General features: G+C 48.4%; 1 protein-coding gene across 3 annotated transcripts in view; it reads left to right on the forward strand.

Annotated features, from left to right (window-relative positions):
• The window catches only part of KTN1 (kinectin 1), a 3,101,875-nt gene that overhangs the window by 988,319 nt on the left and 2,090,721 nt on the right, over positions 1–22,835 (forward strand). For all 3 annotated transcript variants that reach the window (XM_069637667.1, XM_069637665.1, XM_069637666.1), the window contains one exon: positions 7,360–7,450. In XM_069637667.1, coding sequence (XP_069493768.1) covers positions 7,360–7,450 — 91 coding nt within the window. The remainder of the gene's footprint in view (positions 1–7,359; positions 7,451–22,835) is intronic.

Below are 22,835 nucleotides of genomic sequence, written 5' to 3' on the forward strand. Positions count from 1 at the left end.
TAAATATATTGACTTGCTACCTTCCAGTGTCAGCTTCATATTTTTTGAGTAATGCTTCAAAATGAAATCTCTCTGAGTCAAAACAAACTATACAATATTCACTGGCTGAATTTTGGTCAATTATGACAAGAGGTGCAAACACTCAGGGAAACTGTCAAAGCGCTAGGCCGGAACCCATGAGGCGCCTCTCATCATAACTTAAGACTTTTGATTCTGTGCCCATACCACACAGCCCTACCTAGGGTCGAGCGGGGTGGGTAGGGAATCGCGCCCTAAGGGGGCAATTAAGTCACTTCCATCGAATGGGCTTCGCAGGATGATCCCAGCCCCCTTCACTCTGGAAGCCACAGCAGATCCTACGGTGCAGGCTTCGCCTCTGCTCTTTGACCAGGAGCGGTGGCTTGCGAGGACCGCTTCTTCGAGTGCTTCCTCTTCCTCATGCATTGCCCTCAGATGAAGGGGCCCCCAAAGGACATTATAAAGGAGGTAATTCCGCAGGTGGCGCCGCCCTGGCCCGCTCGTCTGTGTGCTCCTGTTCTCCAACACTACCAGTTCCAGTGCCGGTCCCTCCACCGATCCAGGCCCTACCGGTAGCCCCCTGGGAGTCGGGAGTGCTAGCATAGGTCTTGGGAAAGCGATCCGGTCTGGCATCCCTCTCCAGAAGGATGTTCGGCAGCTGGCACGAAAGGTCTGGGAGAAGCCCAGGGCCAACGCCCAGATGAACAAGTTGTACAGCAGGTGTAGGCTGACAGACGGGGAGCCAATTTTCCTTGCCTCGCACCCTCATTCCTCAGTGGTGGCTACAGCCTTCTTGTATTCTAAACCATAGTCTTCGTTTTCCTCCACGGGAGCCACCTCCAGTTGCCTCTCCAAGGAGGAGAAAGTCCTCGAGTCTTGGGGAAAGCGCTGTTATTCCATCTCAGGACTGCATCTGCGGCAAGCCAACGCAGACGCCCTCTTGGCCACGGCTAACTAGAAGATTGTGGTGGGAGCTCAGGGAATTTCTGCCTGACCTCCCTTCGGACCAGCAAGCATCCTTCAAGGCCGGGCTGGCAGATGCCCGGGCCATTGCGCAGGATGTCATGGAGTTTTCGGTCTCCCACATCGACACAGCCAGCAGAGGGATGTGCCTTGGGGTCGAGATGAGAAGGATGGATTGGATGCACGCCACTAAGTGGATCTTTTTCATTTGTCAACCAGTGATGAGCTGACAAAGAAGAAAACTTCCACTCAAACCGCCAAGTCCTTGGCCATCCTGACAAAACCAGGTCAGAAATCCTTCCCTCAGTTCCAGGGCAGGACCAAGTTCAATCCCGCACCTTCTATGGCTTCAAGGGGTTCTGGGACCACGGTACACAGAGGCCTGGCAGGTCGCCCAGCGACAACGGGAGGAAGCAGCAGAGAACGTCATGCATGTTTTTCTGCTCCCACCACTGATGCCAAAAAGCACTGACAAGGCCCGGGAACACAGCTCGCCTGTGGGGGGCTGTTTGGCTCTGTTCCAGGACACTAGGAAGTGCCTTTTCAGCAACCGGTGGATCCTATCCAGTCTCCACAGGCTTCAGTCTTCCTCTTCCTTTGCCTCTACCATCCTCTCCTCCTCTTCGTCATATCGGATCCCCGGCTCTTTTACAAGAGGTCTTTTCGCTCTTGGAGATGCAGGTGATAGAACTGGTTCTTCTTGTAGACAGTGTGTTCCGGGTACTATTCCAGGATGTATGCAGTACCCAAGAACAACCAGGCTGGCCTGAGGGTTGTCCTGGACCTGTCATTGCTAAATCTGTCTTTACCACTGGAACGCTTCAAGATGATTACTCCCGCGCACATAGCCGAGTCTCTGTCTGCAGAGGACTGGATTTGTTCCCTGGGCCTTAAGAATGCTTACCTGCTTGTTCCCATCTACCAACCCCATCGGAAATGTCTGCGGTTCACGATTATCATATCACTTTCAATACAAGGTGCTGCCCTTCGTCCTGAACTTGGCTCCTCGTGTCTTCACAAAGTTGATGAACGCACTGGCGTGCCTTCTCTGCTTGGAGCGCCATCATCTGTAACCTTATTTAGACGTCTAGCTGGTGAGTACGGGGTCAGCCGAAGTGGTGGTTCTCTCCTTTCAGAGATTGGTAGATATCCTTCATCAGCTGTGGTTCTCTGTCAACCAAAGGAGGTCACAGTTGTGCCCATCTCAGGAACTGGTCTTCCAAAGGGTGTGTTGGAACACTACCCTTCAGCAGGCATTTCCAACGCCCGAGAGGCTCCTGTCCCTCCGCAAGGCGGTGGGGCACTTTCTGGCCAACACCACCACTTTGGCATGGTGGTTCCAGCACATTCTGGGCCTGAATGCCTCCAGCGTGCTTACCGTACAGCACGCTCGCCTCAAGATGAGGTGCCTCCAGCTCCACCTGGCAGCCAGTTGGGATCAGGAGACTGGTGTCATGGTCATCGGGCCAAGGACGCAAACATTAAAGGGCCACATACACACAGGGGACCCGGATGGACACAGTCCTGGCGTCTTTGGCGCCAGGCTTATAAATAACGATAAGCAAGAACATATATTTGGGACAAGAATGCTTTTATTTTGGACGTAACACCTCATTTTGGGTGCAAGGTGCATTTAACATGGGAACTTCTATCACTAAAGCAGCCCCACGTGTACTCTTGGGTGTGGCTGCTGCTGCTATTGGGTTGCCTTGCACGTGCTTACTCTCTATGAGTGGCAGGGTGTGGCAGGCAAGCCAGGCCTAGTGGGCGTACCCACGATCGCTGCTATATAAGCTGCTCCGATCCCTGAGGCAGAAGCTTTGTTATTCTGCACTTCTATGCAGCGTAACACTCACCTGGGTTTAAATTTACCTTTGGACATCCTGCTTCCTGCTTTCATACTTACCAACTGGGGAACCTGCTCTCACCTGTGTGCGTCTTCATTGATTCCGACATTCTTCTTCAAACCTTCCGGAATGCTGACATTTTCTTCTTGATACCGCAGCTTATCTTCAATTCTTCTGGGACGCTGAAATCTTCATCTTGGCACCGCAACACGACATGCTTCGTCAGCGACAGCAGCACCTGCAAGTTAAAACGAAAGGCAAGGTTAGACACTTAGGACATTCAGTTTAAGGTCGCGCTACCACCGAACCTCGCGCTTTGCCTTAAACCATCACTCACCTGTTGTCGGACATTTGGGTTTCAACCATCCTCTTCCTAGCTGCGTTCTGCGCCCCCACAGCTGCCTTTGAGCCACATTTCCATCTATTGGGAAGAAAACAGAAGAGAAAACGTTATTCAGGATTTAACAGCAATATTGAGAGCAATAATATCAAGACAGAAAATGAGAATTGGCAAAGAGGAAAGGGAAAGAGACAAGAGGAGAAGCATAGTTGCAGCTGGACTGGACTATTACTTACCAGGGATCAGTGAAGGAACTAGATCCCATCGACAAGCGCCCCTGACAGAAGTAGCAGGACAGAGAGCTTACCATCAATAATTAACAGGTGAGCCCTATGGCCGGTACATGCCCACAGAAATCGCACCTTGGGTAGAAGGGTTTGAGAGGCACAATAGTCACCGATCAGTGCACTCACGTTTTCTCATATGCACGCAGGAGCAGTGTCACCAATAGCCGCCGCTCACAACTTATCCGCAGAGGGAAAGACCGGACAGGGGTGATCTAACTCTTGGAAGGGCTGCAACCGTGCCCCAACGCCTCTGCAGAGACCAGGTAAGCGTAACTGGTTCTCAGTCGGACAGGATCCCAATACCTCTGCTCCTACTGCCCAATCTTTGCTGGTGGCTGATGGATGGCAATGTTTCATTGGGAGCCACCTTCACCCGACTGGAGCCAACCCTGGTGGTGACAACAGACTCCTCTCTTTCGGGCTGGTGGGCTACTCTGAAGGGCTACGTGATTCATGGAGCATGGTCCAGGACTGAAGCCCTCCTGCATACCAGTCTACTTGAGCTCAGATTAGTGGGCCTGGCCCTCCATGCATTTTTGCCCCTCATCAGGGACAAGTCGGTTCTGGTCTGGAGCGACAGTTCTACTACAATGTTTTACCTGAACAAGCAGGGTGCCACCCGTTCTGCCCCACCCCCTTCTGCATGATGGGTTGCAACCTCATCCTGATTGCCCCCCCACCGGCCTTCGAGACCCTGGTTTTCAAATCTACTGCAGTTGTGCTCCCAGGGTCCTGCCCACTTTCCGATCACCAGCAGGGGTTTCCTGACCCAGCTGGGCCAGGAGGTAGAAAATTTGCACCCTGCCAAGCTGGCGCTGGTGGCCTGGTTCCTGACCAGCTGAGGCTTCAGCATGCTCAATTTTCAGGTGACAACTAGGGCATTATTCAGCAGACCAGGAGGTCCTCGACTTTGTCCTAAGATAAGAGTAAATGGACTAGGTTCTGCCACTGGGCTCGTGACAAGGGTCTGGACCCTGTCACCTGTCCTCTGGATGACATACTGGCTTTTTCAGCACAGCTGGCTCGGTCTGGAGTTCAGGTGGCTACGCGCCGCTCTTATTTGCCGGTCATTGGGGATTACAAGAATTGCCCTGACATGTGTTGTCTTCGGCCAACCCGGTGGTTAAGGCCCACCTTAAGGGGTTGTCTAGGCTTTTTCCTCCAGTGCATAGGCCTCACCCGGTCTGGGATATCAATGTGGTTCTTGCAGCTTGGCAGTACAAGCCTTTCGAGCTGATGGCCTCTGTGGATATCTGCTTGGTGATATTAAAGACAGTTTTACTGATGACTCTCACCTCTGCGTCTGGGTTAGTGAGCTGCAGGCGTTGTCCTTGTGCAAGCCCATCACCATGTTTCACAACAACAAGGTCATGTTGCTCACTCACCCAAACTTCTTGACCAAAGTGGTATCTCCATTTCATCTGAATCAAGAGACCTGCCTGCCGGTGTTCTGCCTGAACCCGCAGTCGCAGGCAGATGGGGCCCTGCATTCCTTGGACCTCAATAGTGTCCTTAAGTTTTATCGGTCTCAGACGAAATCCTACGGGATTTCCGAGGCATTGTTCGTGACTTTTGGGGGGGGCTCCTCCCCCGGCTCTCAGGCTTCCATCGCCCGTTGGATGGTTCAAGCCATCTCGGAGGCTTACACGGCCATGGGCAAACCTGTTCCTGAAGGGATTCATGCTCATCGGTCAGAGACATGCTTCTTGGGGATGTCATCAGCAAGGTGGCTACTTGGGACACGCGTTGGCCTTCTGTAAGCACTACTCACTGGACACCAGCTCGAGGCGCGATGCAGAGTTTGGTCAGGCGGTTCTGAAGAACCTTTTTGCTTCATCCTAGATATGAGGCAGGTTATCACAGCTCTACCCCATGTTCTTGTTGGTGGAATAACCCACAAGGATGGAGGAAAGGGGACGGGACGTATGAGATATTAAACGTACTCACCGTAGTGACTAGAGTACTCCTAGTCCATAGTCCCCTTTCCTTCATACGTCCCACTCGCCTTCCCCTGCTAGTATGTCAAGGGCTAATATGTACTAAGAGTAGCCAGGTATCTAAGCGTCTGATGTGTTCAAAGGAGACTGAGGTGAGGCGCCGGAGGGCGGGGCGTTCCCACGCCTGAGGCTGCGCCCCTGTGTGCAATAATAAATGTAAAGGGGAAGCTCAATTTTTCGCTGCCAAAGGTTTGGTACGATCCCCATGTTGGGGGATGCCCACAGGAATGGAGGAGAGGAGAGTATGGAGTATGAGTACTGTAGTCAGTACAGTGAGTAACTTAAATTTATTCATGGTTCAAATTTCTTAGCTAATGTTAACCCTCATGAAGCGGTGGCAGATGCTCCTCATTCTGTGAGGAAGCACGCTTATTAAAATGAGTGAGCCATCTTGCTTCTGTAATATTTTAGTACAAGAGATGTCTGGTGGAACGAAAGTGGGACAAAATGCCCATTCCTCCTCTGCCTTCTATGACTGTTCCTAGCTGCCAGGGCCACGGCGGCCCCCTTCTTGCCTGCAACTGGATCCGGAAAGCTCATGCTCTGTCAGGGTAAGCCCTGCTATCTGCTGTGCGCCTCGCGCATGCAGCACAAATTTTGCCTTTTTTTTAAAAAGAAAGAAGAAAATTGCCAATCGCTCCCTGATAGGCGGTGTATTTCCAGAAGATGCAATCTTATTTTCATTTTATACCCAGCTTGTAGGTTTTTGCCATTTGCAGCTATTTGGCCACACTGTTTGCCGGCCCTTCTAAGATGGCTGCATCTTTCTTTGTCTCCTACTAAGGCTCCTTGCCTGGCCTGACTCCTACCCCCATTGGTTGCCTGGGCCTTGACAGCCCAATCAAAGCTACAGGGAGACGGGAGCCGGCACCATCTACCAAGGCCCACGACAAAGCCCCTCCCGCCCCCACGAAACCCCAGTCGCATGTGATGCTGTGTGTAGACCCACCTTCCCCCCCCCGGTCGCCTGTGATGCTGTGTGTACCCCCGCCCCCTGGTCGCCTGTGATGCTGTGTGTACCCCCCCCCCCTGTGATGCTGTGTGTACCCCCACCCCCTGGTTGCCTGTGATGGCGTGTACCCCAACTCTGCACTCCGTTTCACTTTCGCACTTGTGTGTTGCTGCCGCCTTGTAACATGGGGTAGGCACCATGTATTTGCCCATTGATTGACTTTTGCATTTGTGTGTTGCTGCCACCCTGCAACATGGGGTAGGCACTGTGTATTTGCCCATTGCTGAACTTTGCATCAGTGTACCGTTGCCGCCCTGCTACATGGGTAGGCACCATGTATTTACCTACTGATTTGACTTTGCATCTGTGTGATGCTGCCGCCCGGAAACATGGGGTCAGACCCAGTGGATGTGATCACCATGTACTTCTCTTTTGCACTTGGTGTACAATGTTTTACCTTTTGCACATTCCATGATGTAATTCACCTCTTAAGCTTCCTTTTCTGTAAAGCACTTACTGTAACCGTATTCTTAAGTCAAAAGCGCCTGGATACCTCTCGGTTTTGTGCGCTATATAAATTCCAAATTAAATAAATTAATTAAAAATACGAAAAACTGGTAAGGCTTGCTTGGTATTTGATGAAAATGTTTAACTGTTTATGCAGGGCATATTGGCTGTAAATGGCAAGCTACTACTGGTTAGGACCATTTTTAAACTTGAATATAAAAACTGTTTTGTGTCTCATTCCATTTCAAATTCACTGTAATTGTGAAATGGACGTTTCTAACCATATCATAATATATTCCCATTTTTGATGGGTGACACTTTTCGTTGTGGTGTAATCTGGTCATTAAAAAGGTGTCTTCCAATAATTAATAAAGTAGTGATGACTGATCTCATCTTTTTGCGATATGATAAATGTAGAAAGTATTTTTTTCTATTTAATGTTTTACAGCATCCATGACAAAGATGAAAAAATAAGAGCGCTTGAAGAGACATTACAAAATGAACTTATTTGTTTCTCCAAGAAAATGGAACATTACAAGGTACTGTGATGGCCTGTTTGCAAACATCGCTATAGAATATGCAGAGTAGCGTTGAGTAATGCCAAAAAGATTTCTAAACTGTTGAATCTGTCATTAAGGCAACGGAAGCTCCTGTTCATTGACCTAAGCCCTTTCCCCATCTCTAGTAGAAGCACGTTTCATATTGGGGTATTCAGACATGCTTCCTTAAAACTCTATCCCTCGTAAATGTAGATTCATTATTTTTAGAACTCGTGTATGTTTGGAAAAACTAGAAAAATAAAAGGGTAATACAATGGTTAAAGTGTTTCTTAGAAATTTGAAGTATTTCAACTTGGTGCATTATTTAGAAATGTGTAGCCACTATCATGTATAGATTGTAACTGCTATGAGACAGAATAATGTATTACAACATTTTCTCAGTGTGGGCAAAGTACTTTCAGTCACTGGGGTCATGAGCAGCAGGTGAAACCGGTTGATTGAGAATGGTGGGTGAGCACATGTGAACTCAGGAGCTGTCACTCCTAGGTTTTGGGCATTGAACACTGAAAGTTGATTTTGTAGCACCCGAAAGGCAATTGTGATTGAGAACTCGCCTGAAAACAGTAGCCATCACCTTGGGGCCCTGGATTGAAACGCTGAATGGTCGAACCCAGGCCTCAGACGACAACTGGCTTGCTGATGACTTAGAGGATGCTTAGACCCGCTACAGCCTTTCTACCACTGCCATACAGCACCTACAAGCATGAGCATGTTGTGACCGAGCAAAGTGCTGACTTGTCAGTGTAGAGTCCAAGTTGGGGAGGGTGGACATGCTCTGCTTGAGTTACTAACCTTTTGTACCAGGCAGGATTGCTGGCAGCTCCAAGATCTCTAGTAAAGCATGTTAGCCCTTCACATCCAGAGCCGAGGGGAGAATCAATCTAATCAAGCTGTTCCTAAAGCTGTATTATTAAAACTCTACAAACAGTTTTTTCCATTTGCTTTTTATTTCGATTTACAGGTATAACAAATATATTTTGGCTTACATACATCTCATAGTGAGATTGTTCCTTCATGCGGGTTATCCCCCACGCCCCGATTCCGTATAACAACAGTAACATTGTATCGACAAGTAATCTTCTTTAACAAACACTCGCCTGTACCCCACCTCCAAAGATGGATGTGGCGGATGACCTTGGGACTTTTTACACCCTTTAATCGTGGCCTTCTTACGACTTGAGTCTAGGGGACATTGCAAAATATACATTTCCTACCCTTTTAGTGAGGTTCATATCTTGGGTCAAGAGCTAAAATCTCCGTATTTTGTTCAAAAGGGGAACCGCTCGAGGTCCAAAATGTCATTGATATCATTTAGCCATTCTGTGACCTTCTCCATTAGGTAAAGTTCCTTGACCTTCCTGATCCAGTCCTCCTTAGTTGGAGGTTTGGTCCATTTCCAACTTTGGGTTAGGCATGCTCTGGCTGCTAACAGCAAGTGATGGACCTTGCATGGGACGGCCTCAGGTTGATAGTCTTCAAGTTTGGTTCCAAACAGCATTTAAGCAAATTAATTTTAGCCCTGTGGCCCCCAGTTCCTTAATCCAAGAGAAAAATACCGTTCAGTACTTCTGTACAACTTAACATGACCACCACACATTTAAAAAAGGGTTCACTATGATTGTACCGAAAGAAAATATTGATGGATTTTTTACCGAAAGAAATCATGTGGAACAGTTTTGTCATCTAACTTAAATTGCAGGGAGCTTGACATCCTGCTCTATTACATATGTATGCCAACAACATTTGAGAAGGGAATCTCTAGACCCTTGTCCCTCTATACCAATCTCCCAGCCATCAATGACACATGTGTATATTGCTGAGCTCAAACCTGTACCTGCCCTTGTTTAACACTCTCTCAAACCTCGTGAGTTACCGGTCCTCCTTCCCCCTTCCATTTCGATTACAATAAAATTCCCTTTAACAGGAGATACCTGAACACCAGCAGCTTTCCTATACCAAATGCATTCTCTAAGGTATCTATTCCTATGAACTGGTCATCCCTCCAGAGCTGGTCCGCCCTCTCCAACTCATCCTTCGACCACTGTTAAAACATTCAGGAATCGCCATGTTCTTTAAAAAGTGGATGGGGGCCCTCACACAGAGCTTACTGGGGCAGGCTAGGTAGGTAGGCTCTCTATCTTTGTGCTCTTGCCAGATCTCCTATAGGGACAGAGTTCGGTGTGTCCTTATTCTACAGGGCCAGGTGTTTTCTCTGAACCCACAGCCATTTATCCAGTGTGGCTGGATGCATCAGTGTGTTTTCTAACGTAGCCCACTGTCTTTTTTGATGTCTCAGATGGTAGTATAGTATCCTAAATTGTGCCACCAGACGGTTATCCTCAACGTCTGGGAAGCCCACACTTCTGCTTGTATAAGTGTCTTGTCTCTGCTAGAAATTGCTTAGGGATCATGATAGGAAGAGAAATAAACAAGAACAATCTGGTCAGGACATTCATTTTGATCGTATTCAGTCTACCCTTCCAACCACAGCCAAGACTGCCCCATCTGCCCATGTTTACCTTTGGTTAGACCCACAGGGCGGGAGATTAAGTTTCCACAGATCCTCTGCTGTTCTGCCCAACTTGAATACCAAATATTTTAGGTTGGTCTCTCATGTCTTGAAAGGGATCTCTCACCTTGTCTGTCATGCCCTGTATGTCGGGGCCCAGTGGGAGTAGTCATGACCTTTCCTTGTTGATTTTGTACCCCAATATCTTCCCGTATTCATCTAATTTAGCAGGGCCTTGATGGAAGGTCTCAGGTGGACATCTGTGAGCAAGAAGACATAATCAGAAAACAAGGCTAGTTTATATTCCTATACCCCCACCTCAAGCCCCTTTATTTCCCCCTCCTCTCTAATCTTTTGTGCGAGCGCTATTATCACCAAAGTAAACAGGGAGGATAGGGGCAAGCATGTTTTTCCCCTGTAAGGGTGCAGAAGTATGAGACCGACACTAAAGGTGGCATAGTGGTTGCTATAAACCTTTGTTTTAAAAGAAAAGGGAAAAACCTACCTAGCCCTAATGATTAGAGGGGATTCCCTGCCTCAAATAATAAACTAAGGAGATTGTCAGAATGTCCAAAAATCAAAAATGTCCACTGTTGTGTCAAATCATATTTCCTTCCCTTACACTAATAAACAACTAAGGAAAAAGTCTCTGATGGGTCCAGAAGAATGACTCACTTCTTCTGGACATAGGATTCAAAGGTTTCTTGAATATGTACCAGATGGGATGTCTCCCTTTCCCTGTTTTCACTCACGGTTTCCAATATCAAGGGGAATATCTTTCTTGGTTTGTCTGTGTCCCACAGTCCCAGGGCGAATGGCTCCCTTCCCCTGGTTCCTCTACTTTGCAATCCCAGGAGTAAATGCCTCCCTTTCCGCTAGCTTTCTTCTTGGGTTTCTTTCGGCGGGGGTCCCAGACCCCAGTAGGCAGACCTGCGTCTCTTCTTCACCAAGTACTGCGATGAAAAGACGGGATGGAGCTTCTCTTACTTCTTGAGGGACCTGGTTCCCTATCCTGCCTGGTATTTCTATGGTTTCTTTTCTCCTCCTGCTGCTTGTAGGATAGACCTGCTTCACTATCTTGCCAGGTATTATCGATCACCTCTCTCTGCGATTTGTGACTTCTATAGCTCTCTGGGAGACCCTCCTTCTTTGGCTTTCTTTAAGCCGTTCTGCTCGACACCTTCTTCTTAGCTGCCCTACGCCCGTTTGGTCACGCGTGTACCATCTCAGTCACCATATGATTGTTCTCCACTGGGTGACTGATGATCTTCTTCCTCCCAGTTGTAAGATAGGATTTATATAGTTAGTCCTTACTCTTCCTTGTCTCAGTATAAGGTAGTGCGATAGAATATTGATATTTTATTTATATCTCGCTCGTACACAAGTGTTTCAGAGCGTGACCAGACAAGGGAGGGGAACAAGGGAGAACAAAAAAATGATCTTCCTAGGCCCAGTGACATTGAGAACGCACAAGTGCATGGGAGAGGGCAAAAGTGCATGTGGGGGAGAAGTGGAAAGTGTGGATCAAGGGAGAAGACAATAATAATAAATAATAAAGACAACAAACGATGGTAGTGCAGCCAGCAAGTGGCAAGTGCTGGGTTTAAGGCAGCAGAGGGTTTATGTGTGATATGTGCAGGAAGAAAAAAGGGCAGGGACTGTATGGGTACAGATACAGACCCCCAGTGGAAGGGGTGGCCTGGAGGAAGTGCAGGAGGGTGGCAGGGTGAGCAGGTACCTGGCCCCGAAAGACAGAAGGTAGGCCAGGTGCACAGTGCCGAGAGAGAACAGATCAGCATAGTCTAACTTACACGGGTAGATGGAGACTTGTGGGACTAAGTTACCCTGTCTAGGTTAAGAGGGTGAGGGAGGTTGAAAGGGGGTGGGTGGATACCGCTTTCTCCCCGACATGTTGTCCCTCATCTCATAACGGGTTCCCCTCCCCATGTGATCCTCTCCGATGCACCACCCCAGGGGAACTATTGGACTGTGGCTGCACTGCTCTGGCCCCATGGGAATGATCTCCCCCTATGGGAGAAGCGACGACATCTAAGGATTCATCACACCCCCTCCGGAGTTTGAACGTGTGGGAGGTTGTCTTGTTGACATTGACTCTGGCATTATGGGGAGAAGTACATTATGCAGACCCTTTTTTCCAAATTCGAATTTCAGCTCCTTCCAGAAACGCCCTTTTTTTACCCTGTCAAACCTATTCTCTGCATCTCTCGTGCATGGATCACTGCTAGTCGCGAATTAATAGATAAGCTGCTTGGAGAAGAGGTACCCAAATTCACCACCATTGAGAAATGTTGTAAGATCCTGAAGACTGTTATTGATCAGCTAGAAATGGAACAGAAAAAAAGAATAGCCATTGTTTAAAAAAAAGCACAACAATGTTTTTGATTATGAAATTGCAAGGAAAAAGAAACCATTAAAATATTATATTTTACAGTGTAAATAAAATGTGGTGGATGTACATGTTATGTTACTTGGCATTTATATAGCGCCTTTTGTATCATTGGTATGACCCCAAAGTGCTGGTAGGTTGAACACCCTCGTGAACCTCAGTTCAAGTCAGTAGAGAGAGAGTGTTATATACTGCGTGGGCGCACCGGATATGTGTGCAGCTAGTGTGGTTGTTTCATGATAGCTGCTCCTTAGCGGTAGGTGTGGTGCTGAGGAAATCAGTTGGATGTTTTCAGTCTGGAGGGTGGACATCCAGACTGAGTTCTGGCTGCGTTAGGCCTGAGGAGACGCCTAAAGCTAGCGGTATGTGCTCAGCTAGCTGTGTTTTATTAGGATGATGATGATTTTGTTGTTATGTTAGTATGAGAACAGCTATACCGAATGTGTCATAATATTGCTGTGTTCTAGTGGAGTGATGATGTATAGGAGAGAGTAAGCGTAGTAGTGTGATATGGTGGTTATCAATAAAGCGCCTGCAACCAAGCACGCAAGGAGGATAGGGGGGCGTACATAGCGGTATACATATATACAGGGACAGGATGGAGAGGGTAAACATGTGATACGGATAACATGGGTACATAGCATACACATAGCACAAATGAGATACAGGGATATATCGAGAAAACAGAGTTCACCAAAAAGCCGAGCTGTGCGGCACTGGGACGCACGATGAAGGTACGTTTCTTTATTTGTTTAACACACACAAAAAGAGACACCATTAGCACCCATGTAAAAAAACTAAATCGGTGCTAAATGGTGAAAGGGGAACAGGGAAGGGGGCCCTGGCTGCCCAGGCAACTCAGAATGCGGGCTTGTACCATACAGTAGAGCCTGCATTCCGTGCCTCCTGATTAGCCAGCCAGCACCCCCATACGCAAGTAAAAGCAATAAAAAGTTTAAGAATGAAATTTAAGAACTGGCAATAAATGCATAAGGGAGCCATGGCATCAGCACAATGGAAGACCATGTATAATGTACTGAAAAGTAAAGACAAAAACATGTTGTATATATTTCATAAACATTATCATGGACGTATGTCTGAGGGAAATCAATCCCATCTCTATTGAGGTATGGGAAAATTATATCTTATTGCTATACTATTATAACTCAGTATCAGAGATTGGGGAGCAGTACAAAGCATTAACCAAGACAAGGTATGTTACATTTGGTATGGTAATGTTTATTTGTAAAGCGCCTATACACATGGCAAGTGTTTTAAAGCGCTCAAGGAGGGAGATAACAAGGGGAAAAAATAGTCATTCAGAGCCCTTGAATTTCTGAATGATACAAGTCTGCACAGGCAGAGTAAGTGCATATAATACGATTAACAGTGTAGATAGCAGCAAATAGGTCTCAGGACGATTCTGCACTTTTTGCTAGTGCATTGAGGCGCCACCACGAAAGGAAGGGAGACAGGAAAGATAGATGATCTTCAAGGCATGGTATGTTCGGTAATTGCAAGTGCACAGACAGTAACAGGAGAATGGAAGGGGGGAGACAAGTGCAGGGGGATGGGGGGGGGGGGTGTCAAGTGCAGCCAGTCAGTCAGAAAACTGGGATAAGTGCTGAAAGATGCCACTCTCATGGGTCATTGACCAAGGGCAGTAGCAATGAGGCAAGTGAAGGCCTGGAGGCAGTGCGACAGGGACCTGTGAGACTCACCCGGCAACCAGTCAGCAAGCTCTGTGGAAAAGGAGGGAGAGAGGGATAGAGCTAAGAGGGGGAGGGAGGGGGAGGGAGGTGGAGGGGGAGGGAGACGGAGGGAGAGGGAGAGAGGAAGAGGGAGAGGGAGGGAGAGATGTCTTAGGTGTTTCCTGAACTTTAGGAGATCAGGCTGAAGAGAGAGGGTTGCAGGGAGGCTATTCCAGAGGGAGGCCTCAGCTGAGGATAAAGATCTCCCTCCAAATCTCTGCTTGGAGAACCCGTTCACACGCAGAAGGTGGGCAGTAGATGAGCAGAGGGCTCGGGACGGACAGTATTTACGTAGGCACCATTGCAAATAGGAAGGTCCCAGGCCCCAGAAAGCCTTGTGGACAATGCAGAGGGTCTTGAACTTCATCCTTCCAGCCACGGGGAGCCAGTGGAGGGATTTAAGCGCCAGAGAGATGCGGTCCCTGGGCTTGAGGCCTAGGGTAAATCTTGTGGTTCTGTTCTGGATGAGTTGCAGAAGGCGCAGAGACAGGGAGGTTGAGAAAGAGGCTGTTGCAGTAGTCCAGCCTTGAGAGAACCAGGGTTCTGGAGACAATGAGCCGCTGGGGGAAGGTGAGAAAAGGAAGAGTACCTCTGAGGAGGTGCAGCTGGTAGTTGGACTTTTTAGAGATGTCCGAAATGTGAATGAAGAAGGAGAGAGTGGAGTTGAAGATGACCCCAAGCTTTTTTGCCTCGCAGGTGGGTGCAGGCGCAGGGCCAAGGGAAGTCGGCCAGAGAGTGGGAAAGCAGAAGCAGGAGTCCTGATGCAAACAATGTCAGTCTTACTAGCGTTGATGCAGAGGTTGTTTGCAGCACTCCATGACTGAAATGCATACAGTCAGACAGATATGAGTGAGGTACAGGAGGTGGCTGATGGTAGCCTGAAGGAGAGTTGCATGTCATCCACATAGCACTGGTAGTTAAGAAATGAAAGTGGCAATCACACGTGCTAGGGCAGCCATGTAGACATTGAAGAACCAGGGGGATAGGTTAGAACCCAGAGCAACGCCACAGGTTGAAAGAGTGATAGTAGAGAGAAAGGGCCCAAGTTCCATCTGGGATGGGTGGTTGGAAAGGAAGGAGGTTAACCACGCCAGAGCCTGACCTGTGATTCCAAGGGTGTCATAGAGACGTGCGATCAGTATGTTGTGGTTTACCATGTAAAAGGCAGAGGAGAGGTCAAGAAGAATGAGGACAGAGGGAGTGTTAGTGTCAAGATTTGAGAGCAGGTCATCATATTGTTCAGAAAAGCAGTTTCCGTGCCTCTGGGTGCTCTAAAGCCAGACTGATAGTCATGGAGGCAACCAGCAGGTTCAGTGTGGAGGGTGAGCTGAGAGATAGCCAGCTTCTCCAGGAGTTTGCCAGGAAAGGGTGATGGAGATGGGGCGGTAGTTTACCCTAATGGAGAGGTCGGCAGATGGTTTCTTGAGCTGAGGGTGCACAAGGGAGTGCTTCAGTTAAGTTGGGGAAAGTCCAGTGGCAAAAGAGATTGCAGAGATCAGCCATGGCTGGAGTGAGCGAGTCAGTGTTGTCCTTAATGATTTTGGAGGGGCAGGGGTCCACCTGTTTGGATGAGGCCTTCATAGACCATAGACCAGACTAGTTTGGCGACCTCATCGGGTGTGATGGGAGTGAGGGAAGAGAGAAGTGGTTGAGGGGCCAAGGGAGGCTCCAGAGGTGTTGCTGTATGATGTGGTGTGGAAGTGAGAGAGGAAAGGATGTCTTCGGTTTTGCGGTGAAGTATGCTGCCAGGGGCGAGCAAAGGTCCTGGGTGAGTGTGACCGAAGAGGTGGCTGCTGCAGGATTGGCCAGTTCCTTACAGACTTTGAAAAGTTTGGCCGTGTTGTTTGATGTCCCGGAGATGCAGGCTTGAATAAAGACTCTTTTCTTGGTGTGGAAGTAGAGTCGATATTGCCTTTGAAGGAGGCGGCAGTCCAGTTTGTCAGAGGGTGCGCCTGAATAATTCCATTTCCATTCAGCTGCCCTACACTTGCGTTTATGGGCAGCCAGATCAGAGTCGTACCAAGAGTTGCACTTTATGGAAGGCTTCAGTCGGAACCTCATCACAGGGGCAAGAGTATCAAGGGTGTTGGAGATAGAGAGATTGAGGTTAGCGAGGGCTATGTCAGGGTGTGAGTCAGCCGCAGGAGTAGGAGGTGCAGAGTAGGTGGAGGCAAAGGCAGCCGCTGTCACTCTTTTCATGGGTCTGGTGGCTTTGAATCCGAGGTGCCGCGCCGGGTGTGCCGATGCAAGAGAAGAGGAGAGCTTCAAGTGTGAAGAGAGAAGAGTGGTCCGTCCAAAAGAGAGAGAGGTAGTGAGAGGGATAGAGAGAGGAATGTTAGAAGAGATGAGAGCATCCAAAGTGTTGCCCGCTGTGTGCGTGCAGCCCGAGGGTAAGATGGAGATGGACAAAGAATCGCATAGGTTGCGGAAAGGTCCTGAGGAGTCAGGAGAGTCCAGATGGATGTTGAGGTCACCCTGCAGGAGGAGTTGAGAGGAAGCCAGTTCAGCTCATTCCGAGAGGAAGAGAGTGGACTGTCCTGGTGGTCGATAGAAGGTGGTCATAAGGAGAGAAGTTTTAGTGAGAGCCTGCAGACTAGGCACTCAGAGTAGTCGTCCTGAGTGGGGATGATGGACACAGGTATCCATTCTTGGAAGATCAGCACCACTCCCCCTCCTGACCTTTTGGGCCTTGGCACGTAGAAGATCTTGTATCTTTCAGGGAGGAGTGTGTCAAAGCTCGTGACAGAGCTGTCCTTGAACTATGACTCTGTGATGGCGAGCACATCTAGATCCATGTGTTCAAGGAGGTTGCAAATGTCAGATGAGTGTTTGACAGCAGAGCGAGAGTTAAGCGTGGCATTATGGAGCAGCTTGTAATCTTTGAAAGTCTTCCGTGGTGGGGGGTGGTGGCAAGAGAGCCAGAGGGATAGTGGAGGATGGCAGACGGGGCCAAGGCCGACAAGGGAGCCGGGACAGCTGGTAAGGCAAGGGCGTCTGTGTCGAGGAAAAGGAAGGCACAGTAGGCAAGGGAGCCTGTGCAGAGGAAAAGGAAGGCACAGTAGGCAAGGGAGCCTGTGCAGAGGATAAGGAAGGCACACTAGGCAATTGAGCCATTGCAGAGGATGAGGAAGGCACAGCAGGCAAGGGAGCCTGTCCAAGGGAAGAGGTAAAGTTTGAGAGATGAGGTAGGAGCCTGTCGAAGAGAAGGTTAGGTTGAGAACCCTGAACCATGATGGTTCCATTCAGATAGACATTAATGATGATTCTAGATTTGGCGAAGAGGTCAAGGAGGCCCTCCCAGTGGGTGCTGCCATTAATGGGAGAAGAGGCGATAGGAGAGAGAAAGGCTACCAGGTCCATAGGTCTGGTGAGGTAACGACTAAGAGGATGTCTGAGAGTCTCTCTGACGGAAGCCGTGACATAGGTACCTGCAATAGGAAGGCCTGGGTTGCAGCACAGTATGTCCTTAAGTTTCTCCCGGCCAGATTTAGTGATAGGAGAGGGATAGGAAATAGAGAAGCAGTTAGAGAAGATAGGAGGGATGGAAAGTGACATAGCTAGCTGCAATAGTGAGGAAGACACTTAACCCGCTGATGTACTGAGGCACATAGAGGAGGGGGGCGTGCAGGGCAAAAACACAGAGGCTGGGGGACAGAAGGTACGATGGGGGGGGCACTGAGGACAAGGTAGGACGTGCTGGACGTTAATGCAGGATGAACTCCACAGCAAACGCTGTATGTAAAAAGGTAGTAACTAACAGTTGTGCACCCAGCAAAAATGGTTTTCCACAAACGGCTACTTCCAATGCAGGAAGGAGGTACAGCTAAAAATGATTTTTCACACACATTGCTGCTCCTACGTTTAATGAGGAAGATCTGGAAAATATTATAATGGGGTTAAAACCATCCAGAGCTCCTGTACCTTATGGTGTCCCGAATTCATTGTAAAAGACGAAGGTGAAGAATTGGGCTAATATCATGCACATTATCTTTCAAAAAATTGTAGCTACGGACCAGATCCCCACATAATGGAGTCAGTCGGTGATGATCCCAATATATAAATAGGGAGCTAGAGATTCACCTGCAAATGTATAGAATCTTGGCAATGATAGATTAAAGTGCTAACATTTTTTGTAATTACTGTTTGGGTATATTAATCAATGGATTGGGGGAAAAAACATTCTTTGGGCACAGCAATCCGGCTTTTGGAAGGGTTTAATATGGCGACGAACCTCTAGATTTTAATGTATTTTATTTGGGATATTTTGAGTAAAGATAATACCTTGTACATTTGTTTTATAGATTTTACAAAACCATTTGATACGGTGGACAGGTATATTTTATGGGATGAATTGAAAGAAGGAAACCTACATATGCACATTTTGTATTTCATACGAGCACTGTACATGGACAATAAGATTTGCATACGAACCAACTTGGAAGGAGTACTCAGTAAAGAACTAGAAATTAATTATGGACTGAAGCAGGGTTGTACATGGCGCCTAACATATATTTGTTCACATTGGGTAGGGCCTTACAAAACTGTGGTAACTCTCCTCTTCGTATATCATCATGCCCTATTCCCTGGATATCATATGCTAATGATATCATGATTTTTGACCAGACAGCGATGGGTCTTCAACAAAGCCTTCAATCATTAGAAAAATATGCCTTAGACCATGGATTGTCAACTTATAGAAAACTAAAAGGATGACCGTAAAAGCCAATAGAAGAAGCTTTAAAAGATAATATTGGACAATTCAAGGAACGAAGCTGGAGGAAGTGAACAGTTAGCTCTATCTTGGGGCACTTATTACTAATAACATGGATAAAACACAGCTCACCAAAAATATAGAGAACAAAGTCTTAGCAAAATTTACTGCAGTTAGATCATTTAGTTCTAGTACAGGAGAATATTCTGCAGAGGGATTAATACAGTTGTAGAAAGCCTGTATTATACGTAGTATTCTGTATGGGTTAGTAGTATATACGATGAAAGAAACAGCACGGCTAAGTAAATTGGAAGGAACATTATTGAGGAAAGCCCTTGGACTATCGCAGGCTGTGCCAGTGGAAGCCATATGCAGTGAACCAGGGCTCCTTTCTCTCAGTCTGAGAAAGATGATAGCCATGTGTAATTTCTGTGTGAAGATGCTGATGAATAAAGGTAATATCAGATCCCTTGACTCACTCTTTGTGGAGAATAGTGGGAACTTTGCGGATATTAAGATCTTAAATCCCTGGATAAACGATATTAAGGACTTCCTGGAAAAGATGGGGTGTTTAATTGAACCGACCGAAAGTGTGGCTTATTTATTCAAGAAATTAACCGGGTTTGGGATTGTGATACGAGGTATACCCATCTATCATGCAAAACAAATTATGGAGAATATTTTAGACAAGCTTTTCTGGTAAATGTTCTGTGTGTGTATTTAATACATTTGCAAAATTCCTATGTTAGGCGGTTTATCATGCTATTAAGATTCAACCAACTTCTGAGTTTGGCCACTATTGGTACCTGGTATAATATATTGCTTAGAGAACATGCATGCAGAATATGCAATAAGATTTCTGATGCTTGTTAATCTGCTTAGAATCACATGCTGTGCATAGGTCCGACATCCAGTGGTCACTGCAGAGTATTGCATTTTGTTTTTCGTAGTCGAAAAGGGGACGTCGACAAGGCGTGTCTGTAACACTATCCCTATAGTGACGTGCGTTGTACCCACAATCCCTCATGCGTCGAGGTCCCTCAGATTGTTTTTTTCCGCCGAGCTACGGGTCGCCTTTATGCGGAGCTCCTCGAGAGACATTGCCAAATAGTTTCTTCGACCTTTGGTCGTTTGTTATTAATATCAATAACGATAGATCCCTCCCTCGACGCAGAGCCGTTTCTCCGCCTAGCAAGATCTTCGACGGAAGGACGAGCGGAGGAGATCCTTCGGCGCTGCCGAACACGTGGCCTGGCCTCGCCGGCCATACACAGTAGGGAGAGTGGGGCTTTGTGGTCCTTCTTTCTTTTCTTTAAGAATGCCTTTCTCTTTCCCCTCCCTCTCTTTCGAGGTCGTAGTCACACCTATTACCCTCAGCTATGGAGAGGACGCCATTTAGGTTTTGCCCGCTTTGCAAGGGTAAATATACCTGGAAAGATGAGCATAAACGGTGCAACCGTTGCTTACCCCTCGATCACCAGGAGGACGGCTGTGCGGCCTGTAAATTACTAAAGCCCAGAACTCTAAAGGACCGCAGGGTCAAAAGGTGGGCGGCCTACGCCATGTCTAGGCCTGACTCCTCGCCCGCTGCCACCGAGTGTGACGAGGACAGTGACTACACGGCCCCCGTAACGGAGGCTGTAGACCTCTCAAAGGAGCGCTCTCGCTCCTCGTCGTCCGTCCCCGGCCCCGACAAGCCCGGCTCACGCCCAGCTTATGGGGATGAACACCCCGGCGACAAGGACGCACACAGAAAAACAACAAAGCACATACCCCCAGGCACACATTCGTCGAAGACGAAGACAGCCTTAGCGCCAACGGGGACGCCGGGCCCACCGACGTCTTCCACGGACCGTAAGGGTCAGCAGCCCTCCCCGCCACCGCTTCCGCGACAGGCGACTGGACACTCTAAAAATAAGGGCGCTAACACCAAAATTTCCGGCGACACGCATCGCAAGAGCGCTCACGTTGCCAACAAGGACTCGACGACCAATGACTCGACGACCAAGGACTCGACGAGCAAAGGCTCGACGCTCCATAGCGCGACGGCGACCAATCCCTCGGAAGAGAGAATGATCGCCGAAAGCCTCGCGCGCATAGCATCTAAGGACGGCCAAAGACGTACGGCGAGTGAAACGCCGGAAGACCGTGCACAAGGCTAAAGATACGCCGAAGGCGCCGGAAAACAGATCAGGTCAGTTCCCGACGCCGTCGGAAGGCCCTAGCCAGCAAGAAGGCTACTCAGAAGGCGAAGGGCCTCTTTCTTTGACGTTATGGGACAGAACCAGACAATTACAGGAGGAAGAAACCCCCTTTTCTTTCCCAGACCGTCCTGGCCGACCTCAGTGGACCATTGAAAGGTTCCAGACCTGTATGGACAAACTAGATAGGTTCATGTCCATCCCAGAAGACAGGGCACCCAAGAGACCAAGGGAGGCACCCCTTGAGAGTCCAAATGCTAAATACCAGACGTTTTATAGCCCCATACAGGAGGACATAAATAAACTCTTACAATCCCACTGAGGAAGACACCTTCTTCCAAGAGGAAGATGAGTTCACCTATGTTGAGGACCAACAAGAAGAGGAAGGTTTTCACGAGGAAACTAACCTATGTGAGGAAGGATTCCAGGAAGACACAGGCGAGGGCGACCAAAATCCCTGGCAGTCACCGGCTAGGTCGACTGACACAGGCAGTGGCAGTATAGTCATCAGGTCTACTGAAACTACACCAGTCAGGAACCCTTCGCCTGTCGATGATCAACCCACCTTCAATGTACTGCTGAAGAAGACAGCAGCACATTTCGAAATCGAAACTGGAGACGTCACCCCAGACACCGATTTTGTGGAGAGGATTATCAAAGAAAAACCCCCCACTAGCCAGGTTATACCTATCCTCGCCTCAGTTAAGAGACGCATTACACCTTCTCTTTCCACTCCTGCATTGGTGAGAGGGGCCAATCCGAGAATTGAGAAACTGTTCTCTCTCTCAATCAGACCCATTATACATTAAGGGTCACTCAATCCCAGACTCACTGGTCGTGACCAACACCAGAAAAAGGGCAGGAGTCCCACTATCTACTAGCGAGGCGCCCCCAGATAAAGAGGGGAAGAAGCTGTATGCCCTAGCCAAGAGAATCACCACCTCTGCAGCATCTCTACCAGAATCGCCAACAATAATACCCTATTGGCAAGCTACGCCGATGCTCAATGGGCTAAGCTCAGACAGGACATCGAAGAAGTCCCCGAACCCCTAAGGACTCGTTTACTGGCTACAGTTAACGAGGGCTCTCTGGTCAATCAAAGCATCGTCAAGAATACCCTCGATGCAGCAGAGACGGCTGGCCGCACTTTGGTACAAGGAATTTTACTGAAGCGTCACGTCTGGCTTCGCAATTCCGGATTTAAGGCGGAAACACAAGCATCCCTTATTAATAAACCCATAGAGGAATCCAACCTCTTTGGGAGAGCAGTGGATGACGCGCTGGAGAACGCGAAGAAAGAATTTGATACTATAAAGACCTTAGACCAAATTTCTAAGCCCCCTAATAGGCGGGGATTTGGTAATGAGCGCTTTTTTCGTGGACAACGCCAGCAACAAAACCAACAACAACAGTACTCTGCCAGCAACTACCAGAGTAATAGCGGCCAGTACAATCAGAGGGGTCAACGTCGTGGCAAGGGAAGAGGCCGGGGTTCCACCCCCAAAGGCTCCCAAGCCAACAACACCACCAAGTGACGCGAAGATTTGCGTCCCCTCCCATGCAACGCCGGTCGGGGGCCGGTTAACATCCTTTCTTCCAGCATGGGAGGGAATAACATCAGACCGCTGGGTACTTTCCACCGTAGCCCGCGGCTACTGTATAGAGTTCAACAGTTCCCCAACATACAGACCCCCGAGGGGACGCCGCATGACACCAGAACACCTCGCCATCCTTCTCCAAGAAGTGGATCAACTGCTGGAAAAAGGAGCCATAGAGGTCGTGCCT

This window comes from Ambystoma mexicanum, chromosome 14 (assembly GCF_040938575.1).
Source record: "Ambystoma mexicanum isolate Mex_15411 chromosome 14, UKY_AmexF1_1, whole genome shotgun sequence".
Lineage (NCBI taxonomy): Eukaryota > Metazoa > Chordata > Amphibia > Caudata > Ambystomatidae > Ambystoma > Ambystoma mexicanum.